The sequence below is a fragment of the Micromesistius poutassou genome (assembly GCF_964030765.1).
Source record: "Micromesistius poutassou genome assembly, chromosome: 9".
NCBI lineage: Eukaryota > Metazoa > Chordata > Actinopteri > Gadiformes > Gadidae > Micromesistius > Micromesistius poutassou.
Genome location: NC_140279.1, coordinates 16,919,713 through 16,945,395, shown reverse-complemented (window position 1 = coordinate 16,945,395; position 25,683 = coordinate 16,919,713). Strand labels below are relative to the sequence as shown.

Below are 25,683 nucleotides of genomic sequence, written 5' to 3'. Positions count from 1 at the left end.
CACACTACTATCCCCACAAGTCTCCACAAAGTCACATTCAGAATGTATAGTGTAGTGATAAACATGCGTATAAAGAAAATAGACAAAAATAAAACAAGAAAGCTTCTCTGTGTGGAACTAAAGAAGCAGAGCTGCTGGCTTCTTCCTCCTATAAAAAAGGACTTCTGGAGAAAGTGGGACACACAGAGCAGAACATGAGGAAATGCAATGAAATGGAAACTTGGAAGCCCATTGGAAAGTCGTCCAAGCCTTCCAAGGCACGAGATCAGAAGGTAGGAAGAACTGGGAACGAGGCAAACAGGTATTTATCCTCCCATTTTAGGCCCGCTGATGATATACTGTTTACACGCCATATGGGGGGGCTTTTTGTCCAAGGCTTCTCATACAACCATGAGAAGAGCATCTCATAACAGAGGAGAGCATCTCATTCCACTATGAGAAGAGACTCTGCAGCAGACAGACATATAGGGTTATTTATTATAGTGTCTCTCTTAAAGATTGTTATTAAATGTATGTTCATACGAATTGTGAATGTGTGATTGGAATTCCATATTTTACTTTGTTCCCGCACTGTCATGTACATTACCTTCAACACACACGCTTACATACACCTATAGACATGCTTACACTACCAAGGGACCACAATGGTTACCTTTGCACATGTGTCAATAAAGAATTTCATTCAATCAATCTCATAATCCATTCTAGCCTGCATATCCCCACTGAGAGTTGAACCTGTAGCTCTGGCAGTGTTGACAACATGCTCTACAAACACACAGGACCATAGATCTCATAACCCAAATCATATATATAGTACAATTCAAGTAATCAAATGAACAATTAGATGTCAAAGTCCTATAATGAGCTTTAGATATGTAATCACTCGGATCACAGACACAAGAAGATGTAAAAGAAGAAAATATGCTATTTGGGTTCTGGGCTCCGATTGGCTGAGACTGATGTTGGCGACTGTGAGAGATTGTAAATCCATGTTACGTCAGCGACGTCCAGGTCTGAGTGTAACAACAGGCCAATTGCTGTGTTGTGTATGGGACGTAAATACAAGAAATACAATACTAACCCACCAATAAAAAGCCCTGAGGCCCACACAACACAAAACTAAAAATGTTGGGTGCAGACATAGAATTCATAGAGTGACGTTCTAGGAAATGTAAAAGTGGGGTTGAGAAGGAGCTGGTTGGCTAGACCATAATAAGAATAATGGCGTCCAGCTCCATAAAGATTTCCCCCAATAAAGCCTCCAACAGAGAAAGAAAATATATTTTTTTATAATATAAAAAAACATAAATTCCCAGATAATTCTGCATCTGCTCCGAAATTCAATGCCCAGCGCAAAGTGTGAACGGCTGAGAGTTAATCGTACATGTGTGAGCCCTCATGCAAGAGGAAACAGGATTGAAACGTATCAACATCAGAGCTTTCCAGATTAGATCCTGATTCACAGAACTCATACTTCCTTGTACACATGACCGATGCATCCAGAGGCCTGTTAAGGGAGGTTCTGCAGCATTGCTTTAGGAATACCTTTCTCCTTAACCTTCAGAGAGATGGATGAATGAAACGATGACCTCACATTTTGCATCATCAAAATGAACATTTAACTTGTGTACTGACATCGTCAGTAATAATCACACTTAAAAGTGCCTAAATTCTAAGGATTTAGATTACATTTTTCTTGGCCAATGTATTAGTATGACTCATTCTGAATCAAATTTAACAAGTATATTTTCCCTGAATGTGCAGTGAGCAATCCTAAGGCCCATCTGTATTCCCCATAACCGGAGGGCAGGAGTTTGAGCTGGAGTTCCATCACATAAGTCAGCAACACTGCGACCAACTCAGGTTCACATTCCCAGAAGCTCCTCATCATCCTATGAGCAGGCACGAACTATCTTCATTTCAGTGAGCCAGCGGCCGTATCAGGGAGAAGAGATGGTTTTATTTTTTTTTAACTCTGAAGCCACATGTGGAAAAGTGAACGGAAACTTCTCGGAAAAACCAAGACTCAATCTTCGGACCTAAGCTTCAGCTGATGGAAGAGGAAATTAATAAATACGAAAGAATTAACGAATGCCTTTGAATATTTGTACTTTTACTTCCATTACTCTCAGGAGCTCTTTTGATGATGGCAACATGTTGAGTTTGAGAAAAGACTAAAGCTGAAAGTTTAACAGAATACCTGAGAGTATAAATAACTCTCAGACAATAAGCCCTAGTGTTAGTCAGTGAATATATAGCTATATACAGATATTATATTATATATACATGCAGTACAACAACTGACAGGAACGTGAGAAGGCAGCACATGGTTTGCTGATCAGTTCCTGCTCTGCTTCGCTGCTGCTCTGCGAGGTGAACTCGCTCTCACCGACCCAAAAGAGTAACGAGCCTCGAACCAACGACCCAACCGAGGCTAGAGGGTCACCGGGGGGACAGGGGTGAGGGGAGGGGGGAGAGGGGGGAGAGGGGTGAGAGGAGGGGGGAGAGGGGTGAGGGCGTGGAGAGGGAGGGGAGGGAGACCTGCGAGATGCATGAGAAATGTTCCGGTGGTTGCTTGGTAAACAGGTTAGGGAGCTGTGTACGGATATTGTGCATGACTGCAGTGTGTGCGTGTGCGTGTGCGTGTGCATGCGAGTGTGCATGAGGTGTTAACGCAGCTTCTCCAGCTGGGGGCCCGACGGCTGGTGTGGGGCCGACCTTGGAGATCGAGTGGCTCTCTGACCCGGGGCCAGAGTCAGGTTAGACCCTCTCTACAGGAAGGGCCTGTTTACCTTACAGGTGTGGGTTTCTTGTTTATTTACACTGGCTGCTTCTCAAGTTAGTTTTGGGCGAAAAGGAATAAATGCGGAAATATATATTATATATATATATATGTAAGCCTGCATACGGTCCATTTTCCTCAATGTGACGACTCCATTATAAATTCCACACCAGACCATCTGCTGGTCACAGAAAACCAGCCACCCAATCATATTCTGGAAGTCAAATCCCACAAACTGAATCCCTCACCTGCCATCTCTTGACATCAGTGCAGGTCCGATTAGCAGAGCATCAAACGACGTCCACAGCATCTCACTAGGCCTGCGTCTTAGGGCGCACACTCACACTAGGCCATCTGTACCGTTGCCCGACTACGTTTGCCCCCTAAAGTCTAGATCGTTTGGCTAGTGTGAGCACGCCGTCCGTACTCAAGTACAGTTCAATTCCGTGACCTCAGTACACTTCAGAGAGGTGTGCTCAGGCCACGGTACAGATGCTAATGAGCCGACACGCGCACACGCACGGATACGCAACCTATATGTACAAGAGGCAACCGTACTCAGGCCCAGTTGAGATTGCCTAGTGTGAGCACAGGCCAGCTGCACAGGGGGGGGGGGGGGGTCCGGTCTAATATTTATTTTATTTTATTTATTTATTTTACGTTTATTTGACAGGGACAATGCACAATATATAAATGGGCCAGATTTTAGCCACAAGGCTAATTTACATCTGTTGTCCCTGTCAACGGGTGGAGGTGTTTACATGAGTGAATATTTGTGTCTGTGAGCAGCGTGTGTTGTTGTCCGACTATCTTTGTGTGTACGTTGGGTCTAGTGCATCCATCTGTTATTTATTACAATCGGACACATGTGCTTCTCATTTACGTTGTTTAATTGCTTTTGTTTTGGCGGTGGCATACCAGTCAAAACCAAAAAGCAATTACTTGTATTTTTATGGAAATGCATGAAATCAAAAACATCCCAGAACAGGCGTTGGCGTTTCCTTGTGCGTGATCCTAGTCACGTGACTAACATGCATTTAGTGGTCTGATTAAACATCAACCCATGATTAAACATCAAATTCCAGGTCGGCTCTGAATGAGTAATATATGTAGGCCTATGTATTTCAGTTGTGTTTAGAGAGGGAGGGGATTCTGCCAGAGGGATGTCCGTTGGTGTTACATGTGCTGGATAACTTGGTCTAATTCTCTGTCAACAACCTCATTATTTCCTCTCTGTCTCAGTTGTCGTCTTCTTGTCCTGCCGGTAATCCTCTCGCTCTGGGTCTGTTTACAGGCGTACTGGTATACTAACCTCACGTATGCCTTACTAATGGCGTACCAACCCTAACCTTACACAGCTCATAGGGAAGAACCTCGATGCCGCTACAAGTCTTGATTCTCCCTCAGCCTACATGGCCTACTCCTCCATTCTCCGACCACGCTCTTCCCCCTGGCCATGGTGTCTATTCAAGTGGACGTGTCTCTGTGGTGGAGACTCAGTCACTATGCTCCAACCACTTGTAGAAGAAACAACAACAAACGATTTGTACCGTTTTGATCTAAAGCTGCACACAGCTAGAGCCGTATGGATTCACGTCTTTAGCATCGGAAAACAGACGGGCCGGTGCCAAGAACCGGTTTAATTAACGTAGTGGTCTGTTTCCAGCGGGCCGCCGGAATCCGGAGCATTCCATCCCTCTCATTTCTTTGTCAAGCTGAAGAGCAAATCAAGAGGAAAAGGAGCACTTTGCTACAAATAGTACATTTGTTTGAACAAAATACTCTCAAATATATATATATATATATAAACTATAATTAGTTACTAATAGAAACGGCTTTTCCGTAATTTTGTATCAAAGAAAGATACAACAGAATTATTGTATATTATGTGGAAAAGAAACGCATGCCACATGGGCAGAGTGAGTGAGTGAGTGAGTGAGTGAGTGAGTGAGTGAGTGAGTGAGTGAGTGAGTGAGTGAGTGAGTGAGTGAGTGCGTGCGTGCGTGCGTGCGTGCGTGCGTGCGTGCGTGTGTGTGTGTGTGTCACGTCTCCTCCGTGTTCGCGGACCTCACAGAGGCTTCAGATTTCCTCCAAACATTCACTGCTGGATTCTTGCGGCGGCTGAAGTTTCCCCTTCGCCGCGCGTCACGAACAGAAAGGACCTCATGTCTCAACGCAGACGAATAAGACGTCTCGGAACTCGAGAGAACCTGGAAGAATGCATACTCCTACCGGGCCGCCGAAACCCAAGTCCCGGTGGTTCTGGTGGGCGGGGGGGGGCACAGCGGGGGCGGGGGCCCGTTTGGGTTTTTGAGTTCAACGCGCGCGTAGGATGAAAAAATCAACAGCGCTGTCGGCCTATTTTAGGGACGTGTTCTCCAAAACACGGCTATTTATACCAAATTACAGCGTGCCCCTCCGCCACACCGCGGGTCCGGTTTCTCTGCCATCGGGCATTGATTTGACCCAATCAGAGGCTGAGAGGCTCCCGGTAATCCCGTTGAGACGCGGGCGACGCCGGGCCGGGGCCCTGCTCTGAACGCGGCCGTGAAATGAGCGCCCTGACGGCGGTGGTGGTGGTGGTGGTGGGGGGGCTGGGACCGGCTCAGACGGCTCGGGGGAAGGACATGTCTGAAAGACATGGTGATGTTTACAGCAGGTTCTCCATCTCTCCGTCTGTCTCTCTGTCTGTCCCTCTGTCTCTCTGCCTGTCCGTCTGACTATCTCTTTCTGTCTGTCTGTCTGTTTGTTTGTCTGTCTGTCTGTCTGTCTCTTTCTCTGTCTCTCTGTCTGTCTCTATCTCTGTGTCTGTCTGTCTGTCTCTTTCTCGGTCTCTCCCTCTCTGTCTGTCTCTCTGTCTGCCTCTCCCTCTCTCTGTCTCTCTGTCTGTCTCTCCCTCTCTGTCTGTCTGTCTGTCTGTCTGTCTCTCTCTCAAGCATCAAGCAACAAGAACATCCTGTTCAACTCAATGCAGTACAGAATTGCATTGAGAATTAGGTTGCCAGGTTTCAGACACACAATTGAATGGCTCATCAATGTTGACTCACACACACACACACACACACACACACACACACACACACACATGCTGTTATCTTGTCCAGTCGTATTACTAGTGGGGCCGAGTTCTCAAATCCAAATGGTTCAATAACTAATATCACATAATGTCCCCTTTTCAACAGGATAGTAGTATGTGAGTAGTATGCGATGAGTCCTGCTATCCCACTGGAGTCTGTGGTGCAGACCAGACACTCTGACAGCCTGGAAGGCCATCGAAATGCACTCTCTACACTACACTGTGTGTGTGTGTGTGTGTGTGTGTGTGTGTGTGTGTGTGTGTGTGTGTGTGTGTGTGTGTACGCCTGTGTGTGTGCGTGTATGTACACGCGTGTGTGTACGCCCCCGTGTGTGTGTGTGTGTGTGTGTGTGTGTATGCTCATGTGTGTGTGTGTGTGTGTGTGTGTGTGTGTGTGTGTATGTACACGTGTGTGTGTGTGTGTGTGTGTGTGTGTGCGCGTGCGTGTGTGTGTGTGTGTGTGTGTGTGTGTGTGTGGCTGTGATGCACCTCCTGTTGCAGGTGTGGGTGCCTCACCATTACAAACGGAGAACAGTTCTCCGGTGTCTGTGGACGATGGGGTGAACTCCTGATCAAAGTACCCTGAGGCTCAGGGGTAGAAAGGACTCTCTGTGTGTCTGCCGGCCCCTGACATACCGCCGGGACCAGTGTCACCTACATTCCACCTACGTAGTAGCCCCGTTACAACACGGCAGGCAGCACACACTATTACACCCACACGACACACAGAATTATAGATTTAAAGAATAGAACATAATAATCCACATAGTCTGGGCAAAATAAAATGAGTCCCGAAAATTGCATCTGTAGACAACGAAACGTAGGCATTAAGCACAATGGGAATGCGTTTTGCAGCAAATATTACGGTAAGTCACTCCAGAGGGAACATTTAGTCTCAAAGTTAGAATTAGCCTGGGCTATATGCCTATAGATTCGATCATATTTGCACGGTCAATTGTGTTATATGAATTTATATCGAATTGTGTTTCTTTATATAAATAGTAGGCTAAAGTGTAGCCGTACATGGTTTCAGCGATTCATTTTGCATCTTATTGTAACAAATGCAGGCACACTTAAATAAAAGTTCTCCCATCATATTTTAAATCAACATCAGATCCCCTAAATTACGTTATAGACTATGCTACAGTTGGTGCGTGTGAAGGGCAAACCTATAGATGCAATGACAACATCTAACCCAAATGTTATGAAACTACGATTATAACTGAAACACCAGAATGAAGATGGAAAAACCGATGGAAAGATTGAAAAACGTTTCAACAAACGATTGTCCACGCATACATTCTCATCAGAGCAGAAGAAGAGACACAAGTCAAGAAATTATCGCCATTTAACTTACTTTTGGGTTATATTCTCGGACCATTCGTTCTCGGACCATTAAGACGGCTATACAGTAATCCAGTGCCGGTGCCTTCTGTCGGAAGACTAAAAAGAGCGAATCTGAAAGTCCAGCCTTCCTCCTCGTCTCTGTCCGTCAGGCTGTCCAGACAGTCTTATTGGACTGATGTACAGACGGCAAATAGGAGGAGAGACAGAGAGATGGAGGGGTGGGGGGGAGCTCGGGGTAAGTGCAACCGTGGGTGAGACAGACAGACAGACAGAGCGAGAGAGAGAGAGAGAGAGAGAGAGAGAGAGAGAGAGAGAGAGAGAGAGAGAGAGAGAGAGAGAGAGAGAGAGAGAGAGAGAGAGAGAGAGAGAGAGAGAGAGAGAGAGAGAGAGAGAGAGAGAGAGAGGAGAGAAACCTTCACATTCTGTGGATTCCTGGCAGGAAGCCAGCGTCCCAGAGTTCCACATGTCGCACATCAGGTTTCAATTAGAGAGCAGGATCCAGCGGCCAATCAGAGCGCCAGTAGGCCCCCCCTTCTCCTTCTCAAAAGAACCTTTCTCTGACAGCTAAAGGCTCAGGCAGCCATAATCCATGGTAATACCCCACGCTCATTTGTTGAGAACATTTTTTTCTTTATTGTTTTTATTATGATTTATGGACTAAAATAGTAAGGCTCTGTGGGGATTCCCTGCAAGTTCCAAATTCAAAACGGAAAGATGCCTGGATCATTTCTTTAAAATAAAATCCTTCAGTTTCCTCCACCACTTCACAAATCCGTTATTTCACCCAGACCACGAGGCCGCCCACCTGTCACTCAAGAGCACAAAGGCCTCAGAATAAGAATAAACTCTGATGATGCTGATGATGGTGACATCATACGCCAAAGAGTCCTCAAGCCTTTGAGCCAATGAAAGAGGAGGACACACAGGGTAGGCTTATTTGAGCCAATGACAGAGGAGGACACACAGGGTAGGTTCCTTTGAGCCAATGACAAGAGGAGGAAACACAGGGCAAAAACTAGGTTCCCTCTGTGCGGGATCACGTGTTTATTTGAACCACGATTAAAGCTCCGCTTCTTGTTGTTTTTCTTCAAAGTGGAAAAGTATGGGGGACACTGATGAGAAGAACACAGTCTTTCAGACCGCTGTCTGGAAGGGCTTCAGAGGACCACTTTACCGTCCGCCTACACGTGGTCATATTGCTTCAACACAACAACACCACGTAGACTCGTCGGAGGCTGTACGATGACCATCGCGACTCCACCATTCGCTCTTCTTGCATAAATAATTAACGTTGAGTTTGAACGTTGGAGCCAGGCGGAGATTTGGAGCCAGAAAGCGTTATTTCCTGACGGGCTGCTGCAGCCCAGTCTGGCTCATCTCTACATCCTGCATGTGTGGAAACTCTGATTCAAGCCCCCGAGAAGACTTAATGCAAAAAACATTTTAGTTTCAGACCCACACAAGCCCCTGAAACGTTTTTTGGTCTCTCCCTCTCACATAGCCACTTGAAAACGAAGGATCATTAAGCACATTTCTGCTTTAGACAGAAGAATAAAAGGAAACGTGTACACAGTCAACAGCCCCACACACGCATGACTCGGTATTCCCTCCTCCAAAGAGGACATTTATTAAATAGAAAAGCTAGATTTCTCTGGATCTTTAACAAGATCACATTTCATGTGATTACAGCAGGAAGAAGAGAAGACACCTTTAATACACCCCAATCTTCACCATGTATCTTCATTACATGTTCCCCTTCAAGACTAGACCCACATTGTAAACTTAATGTATATACACACATATACATGTATATATATATATATAGATTCTATTTTTAAAAGAGTAGATGACACTTTCCACCTATAAAGAATTGATTGTGTATAAAAACGATGTCATTAATTAGTTTAGTTTAAATAAATAGCTGTTGTTCACTTCATCCAGACAGAATATGCAGAGATGGCGTCATGTGCGTTTGACTTAAAACGAAACAGACCACGCCCCCCCCGCCACCCCCCCCCGGCATTCCGTCCAATCACATCGTTCATTCGTAGTGTTACTTCACGTGACATCACACTGTGGAGAGGAGCTGGTGAGGGGACGGACCTCCCTCCTCCTCATCCTCCTCCTCCTCCTCCTCCTCCTCCTTGTCCTCGTCGTCTCTCTCTCCCTCTGTCTCCTCCTCCTCTCTCGCCCCCCCCCCCCCGGCTCCTCTACACCCCGTTCTTCACCAGCTGGTGGGCGCCCGTCAGGTCGATGACCAGGGAGGGTCTGAACTCCTGGCCCTCCACCAGCTCCGACAGACCCTGCGGGAGGACACACAACCACAGGGGAGCAGGGTTGGATCACTGCCTCTCTGCCTTCAGTCCATCCACCACCTCTACTGGGGTTGGGGTGAGAGCGGTCACCGCTTGCACTTTTTTTCTGGAGAATGTCTCTTAGGGCGCACTCACACTAGGCAAAGTCGCCCTGTACCGTACTGGAGTACGGTACAGGGCGCCCCCCCCCCCCCACTGTGCCGCTGGCCTGTGCTCTCACCAGGCAATCTCAACTGGGCCTGAGTACGGTTGCCTCGTACCATGGCCTGAGCACACCTCTCCGAAGTGTACTGAGGCCACGGAATTGAACTGTACTTGAGTACGGATGTCGTGCTCACACTAGCCAAACGATCTAGACTTTAGGGGGCAAACGTAGTCGGGCACGGTACAGACGGCCTAGTGTGAGTGTGAGTGCGCCCTTATTCATAGTCATAGATATCATCATGTATGCCCTATCCTTTAATTTACTTATTATGAATTATTTATCAGGTCCCTGACAAGACTAGCCATCTATTTTTACCAAGTCAAATTCCTTGTTTTTATTCTGTGGAAACTTGGCGGTAAATAATCTTGATTCTGATTCTGATGCCACTGGGGTTATAGATAACGAAAATTAAATGGTACTTTTTCGTTTTCTGATTAATGATAGGTTTACTATGTTCTAATAAAAATACACAAAAGAGTGAGATTAAATGAGGGTGAAACCAGCGGGACTAAACAGGGGTGTGGTTCTTCTGCCCTCACCTCTCCGCTGTAAGACACCAGGGGGGAGATCTCACACTTGATGGGCAGGTCGGTTCCATCCTTTAGGCTGGAGGGGACAGGGAGGGAGGGGAGGGAGGAAACACTACATATAAATAACAGACGAAAAGGGACGACTGAGAGCGGATGATTGTTTGTCGCTGACGGAAGGAAGAAGAGAGAAGAAGAGACTGATCAATTCTGTGACAGCTGCTCCCCTGTTGGAGCGTAGAAGATTATAGGCCAGAGCATCACATCAGACAGGACCAGTAATTAGAGAGAGGAAGAGGAGGAGGAGGAGGAGGAGGAGGAGACCCCCTCTGGGGAAAGTCTGCTGGATCAGACGGTGATCGGTAGCTCTCTACCTCAGCCGCGGCGAGGGGGGGGAGAAGGTTTCCATCACCGCAGAGAAAACAGCTGCTCCCGCTAAACCATTTTGCCAGATGTGCAAATGGTTTGGGAGCCGCCCCACTGTTGACATGTCAAGATTTACCAGCTGATAAACCAGCTGTCAGTAGTGAGGGGGGGAGGGGTCATTCACATGAGCACTTTGCGGCGGGGAAAAAACGGAGGCAACAGTTTTGTTCCGTTGGTCGGTTGAAAGATGTTTAATTACCTCAAACTCGCTCTCAATAAAAGCCTCAATCATCAATAGGAGTAAACGGAAATAGCATAAATGATGCAAATGAAGTGGTGTCTTTAGCCCATCACGGGTGCCCATGTGAACAACGAAGGGGGGGGGGGGGGGGAAACAACCGTTACAAGCAGCAGGTCATGAATAATATGTATATCATGTAATAACATGATCACAGGTACAACTAGCCAGAAAGACCATCTGGAACTCAGGTGGGTCGTGTGCATTCACGCCACCGGACACGATGATCATCCTGTTACCCAGCATGCAACACACACTGCAGATGCAGATTAGTGAACAACTCGTCGATTAGTAGGGGGAGGGCCGCGGGAGAGGCAGTGATCAGTCGCCAGCTCAGAATCATCGGACCCCCCCCTCTGGCCCCAGACCCTTGGCCCCGCATCAGGACGGGACCCTGGTCCAATCGAACGCCACCGTTCCCCCGCCCCCCCCCCCCCCCCGGGGGGGCGTGTCCCCCTGATCACCAAGCAGACCCAGAGAGGAGGAAACCACAGGACCCGGGTTCAGTGCAGCCCAGCGGGGGACAGGGGGGGGGAGAGAGAAGAGGATTGAAGCCACAGCAGACTATTGACACCTGGGTCAGCGAGAGAGAGAGACCCACCAGGAGGAGACACCCCCCCCCCCTTCCCTCCCTCCCTCCTCCCTCCCCCCTCCCCTCCCTCAGACAGAAGGATAGTTACTTTGCGCCGACGTCACGTGAGTCACCCCCTGCGGCTCCATCTCTGGAAACATCACATGAGGACCGTGAGGAGACAGGGACATGTGGACGTGTTGTGAATGACTGAATGAATCCTGACTACTGATGGAGTGAGGTGGTGGAGGACCAACTGAGATGGTGTTAGAGGGTGAGGTGTGTGTGTGTGTGTGTGTGTGTGTGTGTGTGTGTGTGTGTGTGTGTGTGTGTGTGTGTGTGTGTGTGGGTGTGGGTGTGGGCGTGGGCGTGCGCGGCTCACCTGGGAATGGCGGGGACGCGCGTGCCGTTCTCGTCGACGAAGTGCCCCCCCGCGTTGAGCACCCAGCGGTGGTGCAGCGACATGAGGGCGTGGCGGGCCGTGGTGGGCGTGTCCTTACCGTCCTGGCTGTCGGCGTTCTTCAGCGGCGCAAACTCGTCTTCCCGCAGCACCTCGAACACCACGAACTTCCTGTCGGGAACACACGTGGACGGGGGCCGTGAGCGCGTGCGTGGGACTACCACGCCCGCGTCGGTGCGACCGCTGCGCCCGATGTCACTTGGAGGTCGAAGCCGCAAACGAGGCGAATAATGGGTTTATCTGCGTTTCTCGTAAAGCCGGCCCCTGTCATGGCCCTGTGATTATGGAAGGGCCCTAAAGGCGCTCAGACAGATCAGATAGAAGGGCCCATAAAGCTGGGAGGCCACAGAGACTCATCAACACACTGAGCTGCTACTTTTGTATGTGCACCTTATTACATATTGCACCTTTTATTACTGCTCCTCAATAACATACCTCATATTGACTTGTTGTTGTCTATTGTTGTTGTGTTGTTGTGTCTATTGTTGCTGTCTTTCTGCACTTTTATGTTACATGTTGTGTGTTACAAATATTACTTGCACATTTTGGAGTATGGGGAAACGCAATTTCGATTCTCTGTGTAATTACGTGTTGCATGGTACGATTGACAATAAAGTACACTTTGAACTTTGAACTATGAACTTTGAACTGAAGGAATGAGGAAACAACAAGGAGGAAGGCAACGCTCTGAGGTGGGTTTTCCCCCTGGAAGATTCAGCTTAGAGCTTCAGGATTCAGCTTTACTCTCAGTCCCCAACGAGACAAAGGAGAGCCACTCTCCACAGAGAAAATACTTGGATCCTGTCACTCAAACGTGGCGTTCTATTATTAGCCGGAGGGCAGAGGTGATGTCATGGATCTGAGGGACAGAGTGAGAGAGGGAGAGAGAGAGAGAGAGAAAGAGAAAGAGAGAGAGAGAGAGAGAGAGAGAGAGAGGAGAAAGAGCCAGGAGCCTGAGGAAAAGGGAGGAGAGAGAGAAAGAGAGAGAGAGGGAAAGGGAGAGATGGAAAAGGAAAGGGAGAGAGGGAGAGAGCGAGAGAGAGGGAGAGATGGAAAAGGAAAGGGAGAGAGAGAGAGAGAGAGCGAGAGGGAGGGGGAGGGAAATGGAGGGAGGGAGAGAGAGGGGGGTTGGGGAATGAGGCAAGAGCTCATAAACCTCTTCCCTCTGCAGAGACCAGGCCCTGGTGGACTCCTGGACCCGGGTTCTAGAGAGGGAACCTTCCCACTGAGCTGCAGAGGAGACCCCGCCGTCCGCTAGGCCCTGGCCACTCACTTGGCGAACTGGAAGATGTCAAAGACAAACTTCTCCATCTTGATGCCGTTGGGTTTTTGGGGCGTGGTCAGGTGGCCCTCGGGGTCCACGGACGGGATCTTCTTCTGGGCCACGTGGTGCTGCAGCTGGGGCTCGTACTTCCTGTCAGCGCACACGCACACGCACGCACGCACACACATACACACACACACACATAAGTGACCTGTGTAACTCTAAAATTGAGGACTGTATGTATGTATGTATGTGTGTATGTGTGTATGTATGTATGTGTGTGTGTATGTATGTATGTATGTGTGTGTGTATGTATTTGAGTATGTGTGTGTGTATGTATTTGTGTATGTATGTATGTATGTATGTATGTATGTACGTATGTACGTATGTATTATGTACAGTATCTATGTACGTATGTATTATGTATATGTATGTACAGTATGTATTATGTATATGTATGTACGTATGTATTATGTACAGTATGTATGTACGTATGTATTATGTATATGTATGTACAGTATGTATTATGTATATGTATGTACGTATGTATTATGTACAGTATGTATGTACGTATGTATTATGTATATGTGTGTACGGTATGTATATGTATGTATGTACGTATGTATTATGTACAGTATGTATGTACAGTATGTATTATCTATATGTGTGTACAGTATGTATTATGTATATGTGTGTACAGTATGTATGTACACAGCCAGAGCACGTGTCAAGCGGGGGGCCAGACGTACTGCACCACGTCCTTCAGGAAGCCCAGGGTGAAGAAGTGGTTGCACATGTTGCCGGCGTTGAAGGCGAGGCGTCCGTCGGCGGCGCGGCGCTGCGCCGTGGCCAGCGTGATCTCGCTGTACTCCACCACCTGGTAGAGGCCGTCCACCTTACACACCACGCCCACCGCCTCCGTCGGGTTCGTCTTCTCCACCACCTGCAGGGCGGAGCGGAGATCCCTCACGTCAGGAGAGGGTCCAGTGGAGCCCTCACGCCATGATACAGTACAGTGGATCCCTCATGAGAGGATCCCTCACGCCAGGAGAGGATCCAGTGGAGCCCTCACACCATGATACAGTACAGTGGATCCCTCATGAGAGGATCCCTCACGCCATGAGAGGATCCAGGGGATCCCTCACGCCGTGAGAGGATCCAGGGGATCCCTCACGCCAGGAGAGGATCCAGTGGATCCCTCACGCCATGAGAGGATCCAGTGGAGCCCTCACGCTATGAGAGGATCCAGGGGATCCCTCACGCCAGGAGAGGATCCAGTGGATCCCTGCTGATGTCATCACCCATCTCATCGTGGAATGAAGCACTTCAACCCAGAGACTCAAACTGTAAGGAAACAGCAGCCATCCTACCCTTCCACATCAACCTGGGGTAGAGAACATGGGACCTCCACCCCAGCCCTATGAGGGGGGGGGCCCGGGGGGGGGGGGGGGGGAGGCTGCTGAGTGGATGGAGGGGCTCTGGTGATTGTCGGCCATGGACGGAGGCGTCACATCGTAGATTAGAATCTAAAGCAGCAGCTAAAGAGAACCCTGAAGCCCGTCTGTATGGACACACAGGGAAACAGAGGCTAGGGGGAGAGTGTGTCTCTGAGCGCTGAGGACAGAGAACCCCTCCCCTCGGTGGGTTCCTAATGACAGAGAGGGTCTTGATGAGGGGGTTTGTGGAGGATGGGGGACGGGGGGGGGGGGGACGGACAGAAGCCGAATGGACTCTGCGAGGCGTGGCCGTGGTTTATAACCCCCTCACCGCCCTCATGGCCCCGCCTCCGCGCTCCACCGCAGGAGACTCTGGCTCCGTCTGATTCTGTTCCGTTAATGGTATTGTTTTTTTGGTTCGCTCTTGGGTTTCAATGACCTTGAATAACAGAAACTTCTTATGTCCGTTTTTTCCTCAATTTCACAATTATTGGCAAGCCACTGCCGAGAGAGTTTTGGGAAAGAGTTGGAGTGTTTTTCTTCCCCCTACACTCACCCGCCTCCCCCAGAAATAAAGACAGCCTTTTCCATGATATCGTGACTGCTGGCCGTCAACAGAGGATCTACTCTGACTCTCTGGTGGCACACACACACAGTGTGTTTTTGAAGAGAAATCTAAAATCGGCTGACCGGTCATGTGGGAAACCAGCTGATTGGCGACCAAGAGTGACACTAGAAGAGGTCGTATACAATCTAATCTACACACGTCGTTAAATGATATGGCCTATAACGAGATAAAAGCAAAGATTACGACGCAGATTTCTGGAGTGTGAGAGTATGAGATCAAGATGGTCATCATTCCTCCCTTTTAAGATTGTTATTCTTTAGAGGCGAGGAAGGATAACAATAATGTTTATACACGCTTTGTTACAAAAGACAACATTTAAACAGTCTGTGTCCAAAAGAGCCGACATTTTGTATGTCTTCATTGAAGTCAAGACAACTTTTTTGAGAAAGAAACAACAATGAAAGGTCTCGCTTGTAAGAGAGCGGGTGTGTTTGTGTGTGTGTGTGTGTGTGTGTGTGTGTGTGTGTGTGTGTGTGTGTGTGTGTGTGTGTGTGTGTGTGTGTGTGTGTGTGTGTGTCTCTGCGTGTGCGTATGTGGAGGGGAGATTGTGCAATTTCCTTCCCAGCAACAATGATTTCTAAGTATCACTGGAGTTTGGCCATTTAAGAAAAGGGAATACAGATGTGTGGAGAAAAGTGAAAACCAGAACTCAACTCCCCCCTAGTGGTGGACTGTGGAACCTGCAACTGCCCGGAGATGTTTTGACCATTTTGTTGGATCACAAAAGGACCACACCCTGTGCTGAAATGCACTGACCCCACCCGCCCTGCCGAGAACACAAGATGTCACCCTTCAGGATCTACAAGGAATCAAAACCCTAAGACGGAACAGCCAACCGGACAGGATATGCAAATCCTCTGCCCTCTGTCAACGAAACACATCCTTAACAATAAAAGAGAGTCCATGCAGATCATAATCATCAAAACCTAGACAGAACTTTAAAGTGTAGGCGAGGAACGGCTGATTTGATTGGCCCAGCAAAATCGTCTGATTTGATTGGCTCACGAGAAACGTCTGATTCGATTGGCTCACGAGAACCGGCTGATTCGATTGGCTCACGAGAAACGTCTGATTCGATTGGCTCACGAGAACCATGCCGATCTGATTGGCTCACGAGGACCGGCCGATCAGATTGGCTCACCTTGGCTCCGCAGTCGGCCCCCTTCAGCACACAGAAGCCGACGAAGGCGGGGTCGGCCACTTTGACCAGGATGTTGTCCACGCAGTAGACGTGGATGAGCTCCACCCCTCTCTTCTCCATGTCCTCCGTGATGCCCTGGGTCCCCAGAGCCCGGTACAGACCACCGTTCCCGTCTGGGGACAGACGCACAACGTTAATATAACAACAACAACAACAACTGTGATGATGATGTTATTATTGTTATTGTTATCATCATCATCATCAGGGCAAAAAAAGGCAGATTAGAAGGCAATACACCAACCCGGTTAAAAACAAGTAATTATACATCACTTCACATCCTTTCACATCCTTTCACATCCTTACTGCACCGACAGCGATATTGTCTCACCTTCTTCTGACAAATGTACTTATTGTAAGATGCTTTGGATAAAAGCGTCTGCTAAACTCCCTGAATGTAAATGTAAACGTAAACACAGGCAGAAATAAAAAGACAACAACTGTGAATGACAATAACAAATACAACCACTAAAAGGTAATCCAGTGTTTCGTCCATCAGGGGAACCAGAGTGGGAGCAGCTCACCGGGGGCCATGGAGATCTTCCCTTTCCTCTCCAGGATGATCTTGCCGTTGTAGTCCATGGCCGGCAGCATGCCCTGCGTGAAGAAGATGACCTGGGTCTCCTCCAGCCCGAAGAAGCCGTGCTTCGAGAAGTACTCCTTGGTGGAATCCATGGTCCGGCCGCTGGTCATGATGTACCTGCACGCGCACACGCACACACACACACACACACACACACACACACACACACACACACACACACACACACACACACACACACACACGTTGTTTGATCCTTTGGTGATTTCAAATAAAACACTATAATGATAAACAACAGATTTATGCATGGATAAGGGACTTGTGCACGTGAAGCTTTATCCTGGGAGTGAGATGAAAAGAAAAAAGGGTTTTGTCGCGTTGTATTTGATTTCAAGGAAAATGGGAAAGTTGAGCTCTCATTTATTTTAAATACACCAACATCAAAGCTCATGTTGGGGTATCTAATCAGTTAGCTATTGAGTAAAAGAAGGAGGAAAATACATATTGACTCATTCAATTGGACTCATGTCAATGAATGAATAGTTGCCGTGGGGATTGCACAAGGTCACTAGCAGTCTGGATTAGTTTGGGTTTCGACAGAGACTCAACAGAAACAGCTCCTCGTCGCTAAGGAAACAGAAACACGATGAAGACCTTTCAGGACTATTTATTTAGGTTCCGTTATGATAAACAGGGCAAAAAAAGCAAATTTATAGGTAAAAAACTAAGAAATGACAAAGTGGAGATCTTGGAGATCGGAATGGTTATGTTTAAGTAACACAATTCCAAAAAGGTTGAGTTCAGGATTAAGGGCGGTTAAGTTAACTCTCTCCTTGCAGGATTTGTAGGTCCTGATCTATAACCCGTTGACCATTGGACAGAGAAGCCTTGTTGAAAAGGTCTCAAGCGACACTAATATACGCATATATATATATATATATATATGTGTATGTTAAATACTTGTACATAACATACACACACACCCGATGCCTGGGAAGCGACTGTATTCCACTAAGTACTGCAGGTCTGATAGTGTGTTGACCCAGCAGAGCTGTGTGGATAACCTTTGACCCTTCACTTCACACTCCAGTGTTATCTGAGGCCTCACCAGGGGATCCGGCTCTCGGTGGCGTGCGTCTGCCCGGCCACCCGCTGCAGCCGCAGGATGCGCTCGGCCTGGATCTGGAACAGCGTCTTGTGGGAGGGCAGGCCCACGTCGTACATCCCCTTGGGGTACTGCACCCCCAGCCGGGTACCCTGCCCCCCCGCCAGCAGCAGCACCGCAACGCGGCTCTGGGCGATGCAGCGCAGACCTGACGCACGGAGGAGAAACTTTAAACATTATGTATTCTTTTTTTTTTTTTTTTGCATGGGTCCATGGGAGATAGAGCAGCAGGTTGACTTGGTAAATGGTAAATGGTCCTCATTTATAAAGCGCTTCACAGTGTTGACTGACATTCACCCATTCATGCACACATTCACACACCGACGGCGGAGTCAGCCACTCAGGGTGACAGCCAGCTCAGTCGGGAGCAGTCAGGGTGAGGGCGTCTCACTCAGAGACACCTCAACACTCAGCTAGGAGGAGCCGGGGATCGAACCACCAACCTTCCGGTTACAAGTGGGGCGGCTGGTTGGATCCCCGGCTCCTCCTAGCTGAGTGTCAAGGTGTCCCTGAGCGAGACGCCGTCGGTGTGTGAATGTGTGAATTAACCGTTGTAAGTAACTTTGGATAAAAGCGTCTTCTAAATGCCCTCAATATAAATTAAAAACAACAAAAGGTACAGCCAAAAGGAAGTATAAATGTTTTCGTGGCCCGCAAGGTAAAATGAAAGTGTGTGCACATGAAACAACATCAGCTAATCTTTTATGATGGTCATAGGGCAGAATAAATGCCCTTGCAATAACATCATAACATGATAAAGCAAAACATATTAAACTGATAAATAACCTTTCCCTGAACCTTCCGGTATGACTCGTGGGAGGCGGGTATGTCATACAATAATATATAATATATGCCTTAACGCTGACTAAGTCAAATGGAACAACTGTTTTATAGACTTGGTATTATTGGTGTTGAACTCTTTCTGATTCGTCCGATGTGAACCATTATCCTTGCAATCACCAGAGACGTGAGAGGGAGAGATAATGGAGACAACTGGGTTGGTCGGCCAGACTTTGAGTCCACACACACGTCACACACAGACAGACGCAGAGGCACTCACACGCACACACGCACAAAATGGTGAAGGAGATGAGTGTGTGTGCATGACTGTGTCAGGGGGGTTTAGTAATACGTCTGTTTACGTCATGGCAGAACTAGAACCAGATGCTAGGCACCCCCCACCCACTTTTACTTGCCCAAAAAGAGTTGTGAAACTTCACTTTTAAGAACACTGGAATAGGGAACGGAATAACGTATGGGACAGAGCATATCGTGCTGGTTTAAAACCAGTCCCACACTGGTAACTGTCACTAGATGTAGGAAGAGACTACACAATAACGGGAATCCCCTTAAGTATGATTACAATTAGGTTTTCATCCAGGAACAGGAAAGGAAATAGTAATTAGACAAGATTTATTTTTGTTTCATTAGACGGTAAGAGGTGCCCTACCTTCCTTCTCCCAGTCCTTCACGCTGTCCCTATCTCTGGTAACGCTGCCCAGAGCATCTTTGGGAACCGGCTCCATACGCCCATCCATCTTCTCCTGCTTGCTGCTGTCGTACGTCTCCATGGCGTTCTTGAAGAAGCCATTGATCTCCCCGAACGATATGGACTGCAGGTCCGCCGTCATGTCGGCCTGCTCCTGCGGGGTCAGCTCCGTCCAGAACTGCAGGAGGTGGGACTGCTCGGCCTGGGCCAGGGTCTCGGAGAATCGACTGAAGTGTGCATCCATGTTCAGACCTCTCTCTCTCTCTCTCTCTCTCTCTCTCTGAGCGGAGCAAACAGCGAATAAACTCGTTTTCTGATGACATCGCCGCTATTAAGTTGTATGGGCCTGGCTGAGCGCCAATGATTAATGCACCAAACATTTAAAGACTTCTTTGAAGTGGACAAATAGATGGAATAGTTGGGAACGTGTTTATCGTGTTGGGACTGTTCTATGAATGGCCAGAAGGGAATTCGAAGGTGATCCGAAACAAGACACGGGTGGTGCATCTAAACGAGAACAAGACGACGTACAGCCTATATGACAATTACGTCATATAGGCTATAGGAATACATGAGTAAGACAACGGTGACACCCAGAAGTGTGAAACTGTATCTGTAACTTCACCAGTGGAGCAGATCAATATCAACACACGCTTGACAACACTTGCATATTTCAAACATTCCTCATCAATGAATCGGTGAGGGTAGAATCGAATAAATTGCAATACGATATGCAATTCTTGATTATTTTACATGATTGTAATCGCATCTTTGTCAGGTACTAGTATATATATATATATATATTACACATTATACTATGAGAGCAGTGCATCTTGCTGGGATGTGGGGCTAAAGTTGTACACGAGTGGTGGTCGCCCGGCTTTGTGGCTTTCTGGTTAAAACACAACATAAAAACCTGTCGACATGAGGCTCACTGCGAGTCAATAAAGGAAGCTGAATGAATCTTACCTTTAATCTGCAACTCCCTGGGATTTAAGAACATAAATGAGTGTAATTGTGTTGGGCTTCCAGTACTGGAGTCGATGGCCCCGCCCCCTTACGGCGCCTCCCGGTTCGTCGTCACGTTCGACGTGGCACTAAGCACCGCCCCCTGTGGAGGACACGGGTACTGCGTCCTCCAATAAGCCCCGCCCCCTTGTGGAGGAGTCAGGTACTGCGTCCTGTTCGCCGTTGAGGCATTGAATGGCAGGAGGCAATGGATGCCTTTCGTTTCGAGACAAACGAAACTAACAAGAAAACTGAATTGCGAGAAAACAGAATTGCTCATTTCAAAATAGTAGGACACTGAATAATTCTAAAATCGAACTTATTGCCATCTTGGCCTATAAAAGGCGAGCATGTTGTTCATGTTGGCCTTGGTAGAGCCTTTCAGTGCCTCGTTTTGTGTTTCTTTAGCTTTTAAGATAGCACAACAAATTATTTTCTAAAAGTACTCCTAATTCCACTCTGTGTTGAATAAATAAATAAATAATACATATTATAAATAAATCATATAGATGCAATGGTCCCAATATTTTTCTTCGATAGTATCCTTACGTATTCGTGTATATTTACAACATTAACCATGGGAAACTAAAGGTGTCTTTGTGGTCAGTGTGACATTCGGCCACACGGGGGCAGTATTACATTCGGCCACACGGGGGCAGTGTGAGTGTCGGCCACACGGGGGCAGTATTACATTCGGCCACACGGGGGCAGTGTGACTGTCGGCCACACGGGGGCAGTATTACATTCGGCCACACGGGGGCAGTGTGACCATAGACATCTTATAAGTAGACGCAGCATCGACCGCTACTGCCTACTGGCGCTGACGAGACGCGGGGCCGCCATCTTGGAGTGGTGATCCGCTCCACTCAGTGTAATTCATTTGGCAGGAGCAATGAACTGTCAGCGCATTTAATTAATCTTACCTCACTGAATACCACTGATTTTCACGCGTTTTTTTGTCATACGTGTAGCTATGATAAAGGACACATGTTTTGGCGTGTTTTATTATTCATAGTCGGCTTAACAGTAATAGAATATTCTTATATGCTATATAAGTGACCAGATGTCCGAGATCAAAACTGGGAATATAATCCCGAGAAGGGGAAAAAAAAACGGTCAGCTATTTTTAAGTAGAAGAAACAATATGATTAGGTTATATATACATATACCCTACATAAACAATGTATGAATACATTAGATATCTATATATCTTAGGGACTTATAGACTGTATCTCTGTTGCTGCAGCAGCAGAGTTTATTCTGTCTTGACTCTTTGTATTGATATTTTGTATTACATTCTTCCCTTAAATTATTATGTTTACAGTGAGTTTTATATGTATTTTTTTTATGTATGTCGCTTTGGATAAAAGCGTCTGCCAAATACTAATAAAAACCTGAAAGTTTTTATATCCGCTAAAACCACCAATCTGTTTCACTGGATTCAGAATAAAACCAAATTCTGTCTTACCCAACAATGTTAGTATTTGAATATTGTTACTTGAACGACTTATTCATGGTTCCAATTATACTGTTAAGAAAGTATTGTCTTATACTTTGCCTAAAATGAGACAAAATAGAACATTTCCTTACAAAGACGAATGGGGCCGGGGAACTAAGTTTTAACTTAATATTTGCCTTGCAGTCTCCCCGACTGCAGGGAGGGCCCAGAACTAGGCTCTGAACGAGCCGATCTCTGGGCCCCCCTGCAGTCTCAGCAGCACGCCGAGACACCTTTTACCTTTGAGTCGGGGTCTCAGTAGGATTTCATGGATCCATGTTTCACCCATCAAGCTCATTTAGCTTGAATCCAACATTTATTGACCAGTGGCGGCTGGTCAATAGAGGGCGCTAGGGCGCCGCCCCTCCGTGAAATATTCACTCGAATATATCTGCCAACTTTGAAAAAACTATTATACATACGAAATAAATCAACAAAAATACATAGCGTTTATCCTCGTTTAATTGTGTGATAGACCGTACTTGCAACTGCCAGCAACCATTTAAATGCATCTGAACGTCAATGATATTGACCCTCACCCCGTGTGTGTGTGTGTGTGTGTGTGTGTGTGTGTGTGTGTGTGTGTGTGTGTGTGTGTGTGTGTGTGTGTGTGTGTGTGTGTGTGTGTGTGGACTGTAGCACCGCTTCTACCTTAGACACGCCTCCTGAAGGCTGATTGGTTGTCTACAGCTCAGGTAGGGAAGGCAGGCATCACAGACAGCATCCAGGTCAGCCTCACCTGAACCACAGAGGAATGAAGACGTGTATTAATACATGTGTGTATGGGGGCGGGGCTAGTCTAGTGGGTAGGGCGTCCAAAGGGTCCGGGTTCGATCCCAGAGGTCCTCTGCTTCTCTCTCCAGGATGATGGCCGCTAAATGTAGGAGGAGGACCCAGAGAGGGAAATGACTAAGAATTAATAATTACATTTAATTACATTTAAGAATCTCGTCTGTGGTACAGTATAGACTCAAGAACACAAAACTCAGCTTTCAGAGTTTCTTTAGAAATGACAAAGTCTTGTTTGACCACTTGGGGGCAGACTTGTACAGCTTGTAAAGTCAGGCTGTTGGAGCAGAACCACAAGCCTAATAGCAGAAAACAAGTCTGCTGTTCTGTTATCTGCTCACCAGATGCCAGAACAGCTTTGAACAGACTCCAGTGGACCAAGTTGAGAAATCTGAAGTAGTTGAAGCGCCAGATATTAAACCCTAATTTGAAATCATCTTACATTTTATATTAACTTCAAACATTTATTTTCGCATTGGCCTATGACAAGGATATGTATTTTTCAACCATGTATTCATGTACATTTTGATCGCTTTGAAGTAAGTAGAATAATCTGAACATTGAGGATATGATGCAGCAGACGTACCACTGACACCCAGTCTCTATAAGCACAAGTAGAAGATGAACAGAAGAACATGTGGTTAAAATACTTGCTGTTAATCAAAGTTGCTCTTAAGATTTTGGCATGCTGGCAAACATAACGCACAGAAAGACCAACAACTCGTAGGGGACGGATAAGATAAACTCTCTGAAAACACTTAAGACCTGGCTTAACATGGCTGAGGTGATTTACACAATGCCCAACATGATGACCAAGGTCAGGTATACACAAGGAGAGAGAGAGGAGAGGATAGGGGACATCTCCGCTAGTCTGGAGAGCCTCAGAGATCAACAGCAGGACTCTGTGGGGACAGAGGAGTCCTCCAAGTCTCTGGGAACAGGAAGAAGTCAGCGGCCGGACGCTGTGAGTCCTCCTAGGTGTCCGATCAGGGCTGTGGTGGTGCTTCTGGGCCTGCTGTCTGTGGTCCTGCTGGCTGGACTGCTTGGGTTGGCAGTGAAATACAAGACCGTCATGGAGAAGACTGTAAGCATGGAGAGAGACGTGGAGCAACTTCTCCAAAGGCTGAAGAATTTAACAGAACAGAGAGATGCACTGCTTTGTAAACAGTGCTGTCCAAATGGTTGGGATAAGTTTGGTTGTAATGTTACTTGTTTTCCAAGGTGTATCTATCCTGGAATAAGAGCAGGGAGTTTTGTGTTTCCCACAGAGCAGATCTGGTGGTGGTGGACAGTAAAGAGGAGATGGACTTCATTAACAGGTACGGCGAGTACATCTGGCTCGGAGCGACAGATGAGGCCGGTGAAGGGATGTGGAGATGGGTTGATGGGACCGTCCTGTCACTGGATAAACCCTCCTGGAGCAGAGGGGGACCTGATGGTGGTGAGGACAGGAACTGCTTAGTGAGGGTCCGGGAGCAGAACCAATTTAAATGGGTAATTTTAATGCTAATAGATGTTGGCTGTTTTATTCCATACTTGTTGGGTTCCTCCATTGGATAAGAGCTGTGATGATGAACCGATTGAAGGGGGGCCCGATGGAAGGATTTCCGATTTACATAGTCTGCCTCATCAGGTCCAGATGGCGCCCGGATCCGCACATGGGTGCAGTCTATTGCCCCTAGAACATTAGGAAAGCCTGGAGGAGATATTAGTTGGTTATTCTGCTGAGGTATTCCAACACAACATGACTAATTTGTCATATATTCATTTGATCATCACATACCTGCAATTGAATAAAATGCTTCCTTCATCCTCTGTGGTGTAAGATGGCCAGGGAAAGTGATGAATACATTCAACAACTTTTTTAGTGCAAGGCACACTCTTCTGATCTCCCTGCAGAATGTGGCTTTGGAGAGACCCTCTGCATCACCCACAGTATAAAGGAAAGTCCCTGATGCCAAAAAGGGCAGCGTCACACATTTTTTCTTATTTGAGGCTCAAGCAAGGTACACAATACTAGGCCTTGTGAATCTACCTACGAGGTTCAGAGAAATTTCAAGGGTGATTAGGCCTTTAAGTCCCTCAGCACAATATGATGCCTTATACATCATATTAACTCCTGACAATTACCACATGCATTTTAACACATTATATGAGAAACCCTACGGTTGCCGCAATGTCCCACATTTACAATAAATATCATATCAGAACCCAAACATATGCTAGAAAGAAAACATATTCAAGAAATCCCTACATGGTTTAGGGCCAAAGTATATATCTGATATGCTTCTACTACATAAGCATTCTAGACCACTAAAATCATCTGAGACCGATCTGTTAATTATCCCCAGAGTAAACACGAGACATGGGAAAGTAGGATTTAGTTACTATGCAACAAAAACTGGAATAAATTCCGAAGACTTTTATGTTTGCTTTAGCTTTCTGCTAAATCTTAAATACAGCACTCTGAACAATGCATTTTTTAACTTTGCCTTTTTTCTATTTCACTATTTCGTTTCATGGTATGCATTTTCTAACTTTCCCTTTGTTTTCTTTACTTATCTATTTTCTTTTATTATTTAATTTCATTGTATTTCAAGCACTTTGAGTCTATGAAAAGTTTGTAAAAAGTTGTGCCAATCTAGTATACTATTTACACTTAAAGTATAATCAAGTACTAGTAAAGTTGTACTTAAGGACTACATGAGTACACTTTAGTA

At 46.8% G+C, this 25,683-nt stretch overlaps 1 protein-coding gene and 1 pseudogene across 3 annotated transcripts; one reads left to right on the top strand and one right to left on the bottom strand.

The window, feature by feature from the left end:
• Window positions 1-8,783: 8,783 nt before the first annotated feature.
• Window positions 8,784-20,720, bottom strand: uap1 (UDP-N-acetylglucosamine pyrophosphorylase 1). 2 transcript variants are annotated; one of them, XM_084473240.1, is made up of 11 exons: window positions 20,638-20,720; window positions 19,630-19,946; window positions 18,123-18,327; window positions 16,998-17,173; window positions 16,417-16,589; window positions 13,961-14,154; window positions 13,221-13,361; window positions 11,870-12,058; window positions 11,597-11,638; window positions 10,265-10,331; window positions 8,784-9,508 (listed from the first exon to the last, which is right to left on the bottom strand). In XM_084473240.1, the coding sequence occupies exons 2-11, from the start codon at window positions 19,910-19,912 to the stop codon at window positions 9,416-9,418; spliced, it is 1,563 nt and encodes a 520-aa protein (XP_084329366.1). In that variant the 5' UTR covers window positions 19,913-19,946; window positions 20,638-20,720; the 3' UTR covers window positions 8,784-9,415. The 2 variants fall into 2 exon arrangements, with proteins under 2 accessions (XP_084329366.1, XP_084329365.1); XM_084473239.1 differs by lacking the exon at window positions 11,597-11,638 and having other exon boundaries at window positions 19,630-19,944; window positions 20,638-20,702.
• A 3,018-nt stretch (window positions 20,721-23,738) lies between these two features.
• Window positions 23,739-24,904, top strand: LOC311353119 (C-type lectin domain family 4 member C-like; annotated as a pseudogene). The gene is made up of 2 exons: window positions 23,739-24,457; window positions 24,863-24,904. The product of its transcript is annotated as a C-type lectin domain family 4 member C-like (transcript).
• Window positions 24,905-25,683: the final 779 nt, after the last annotated feature.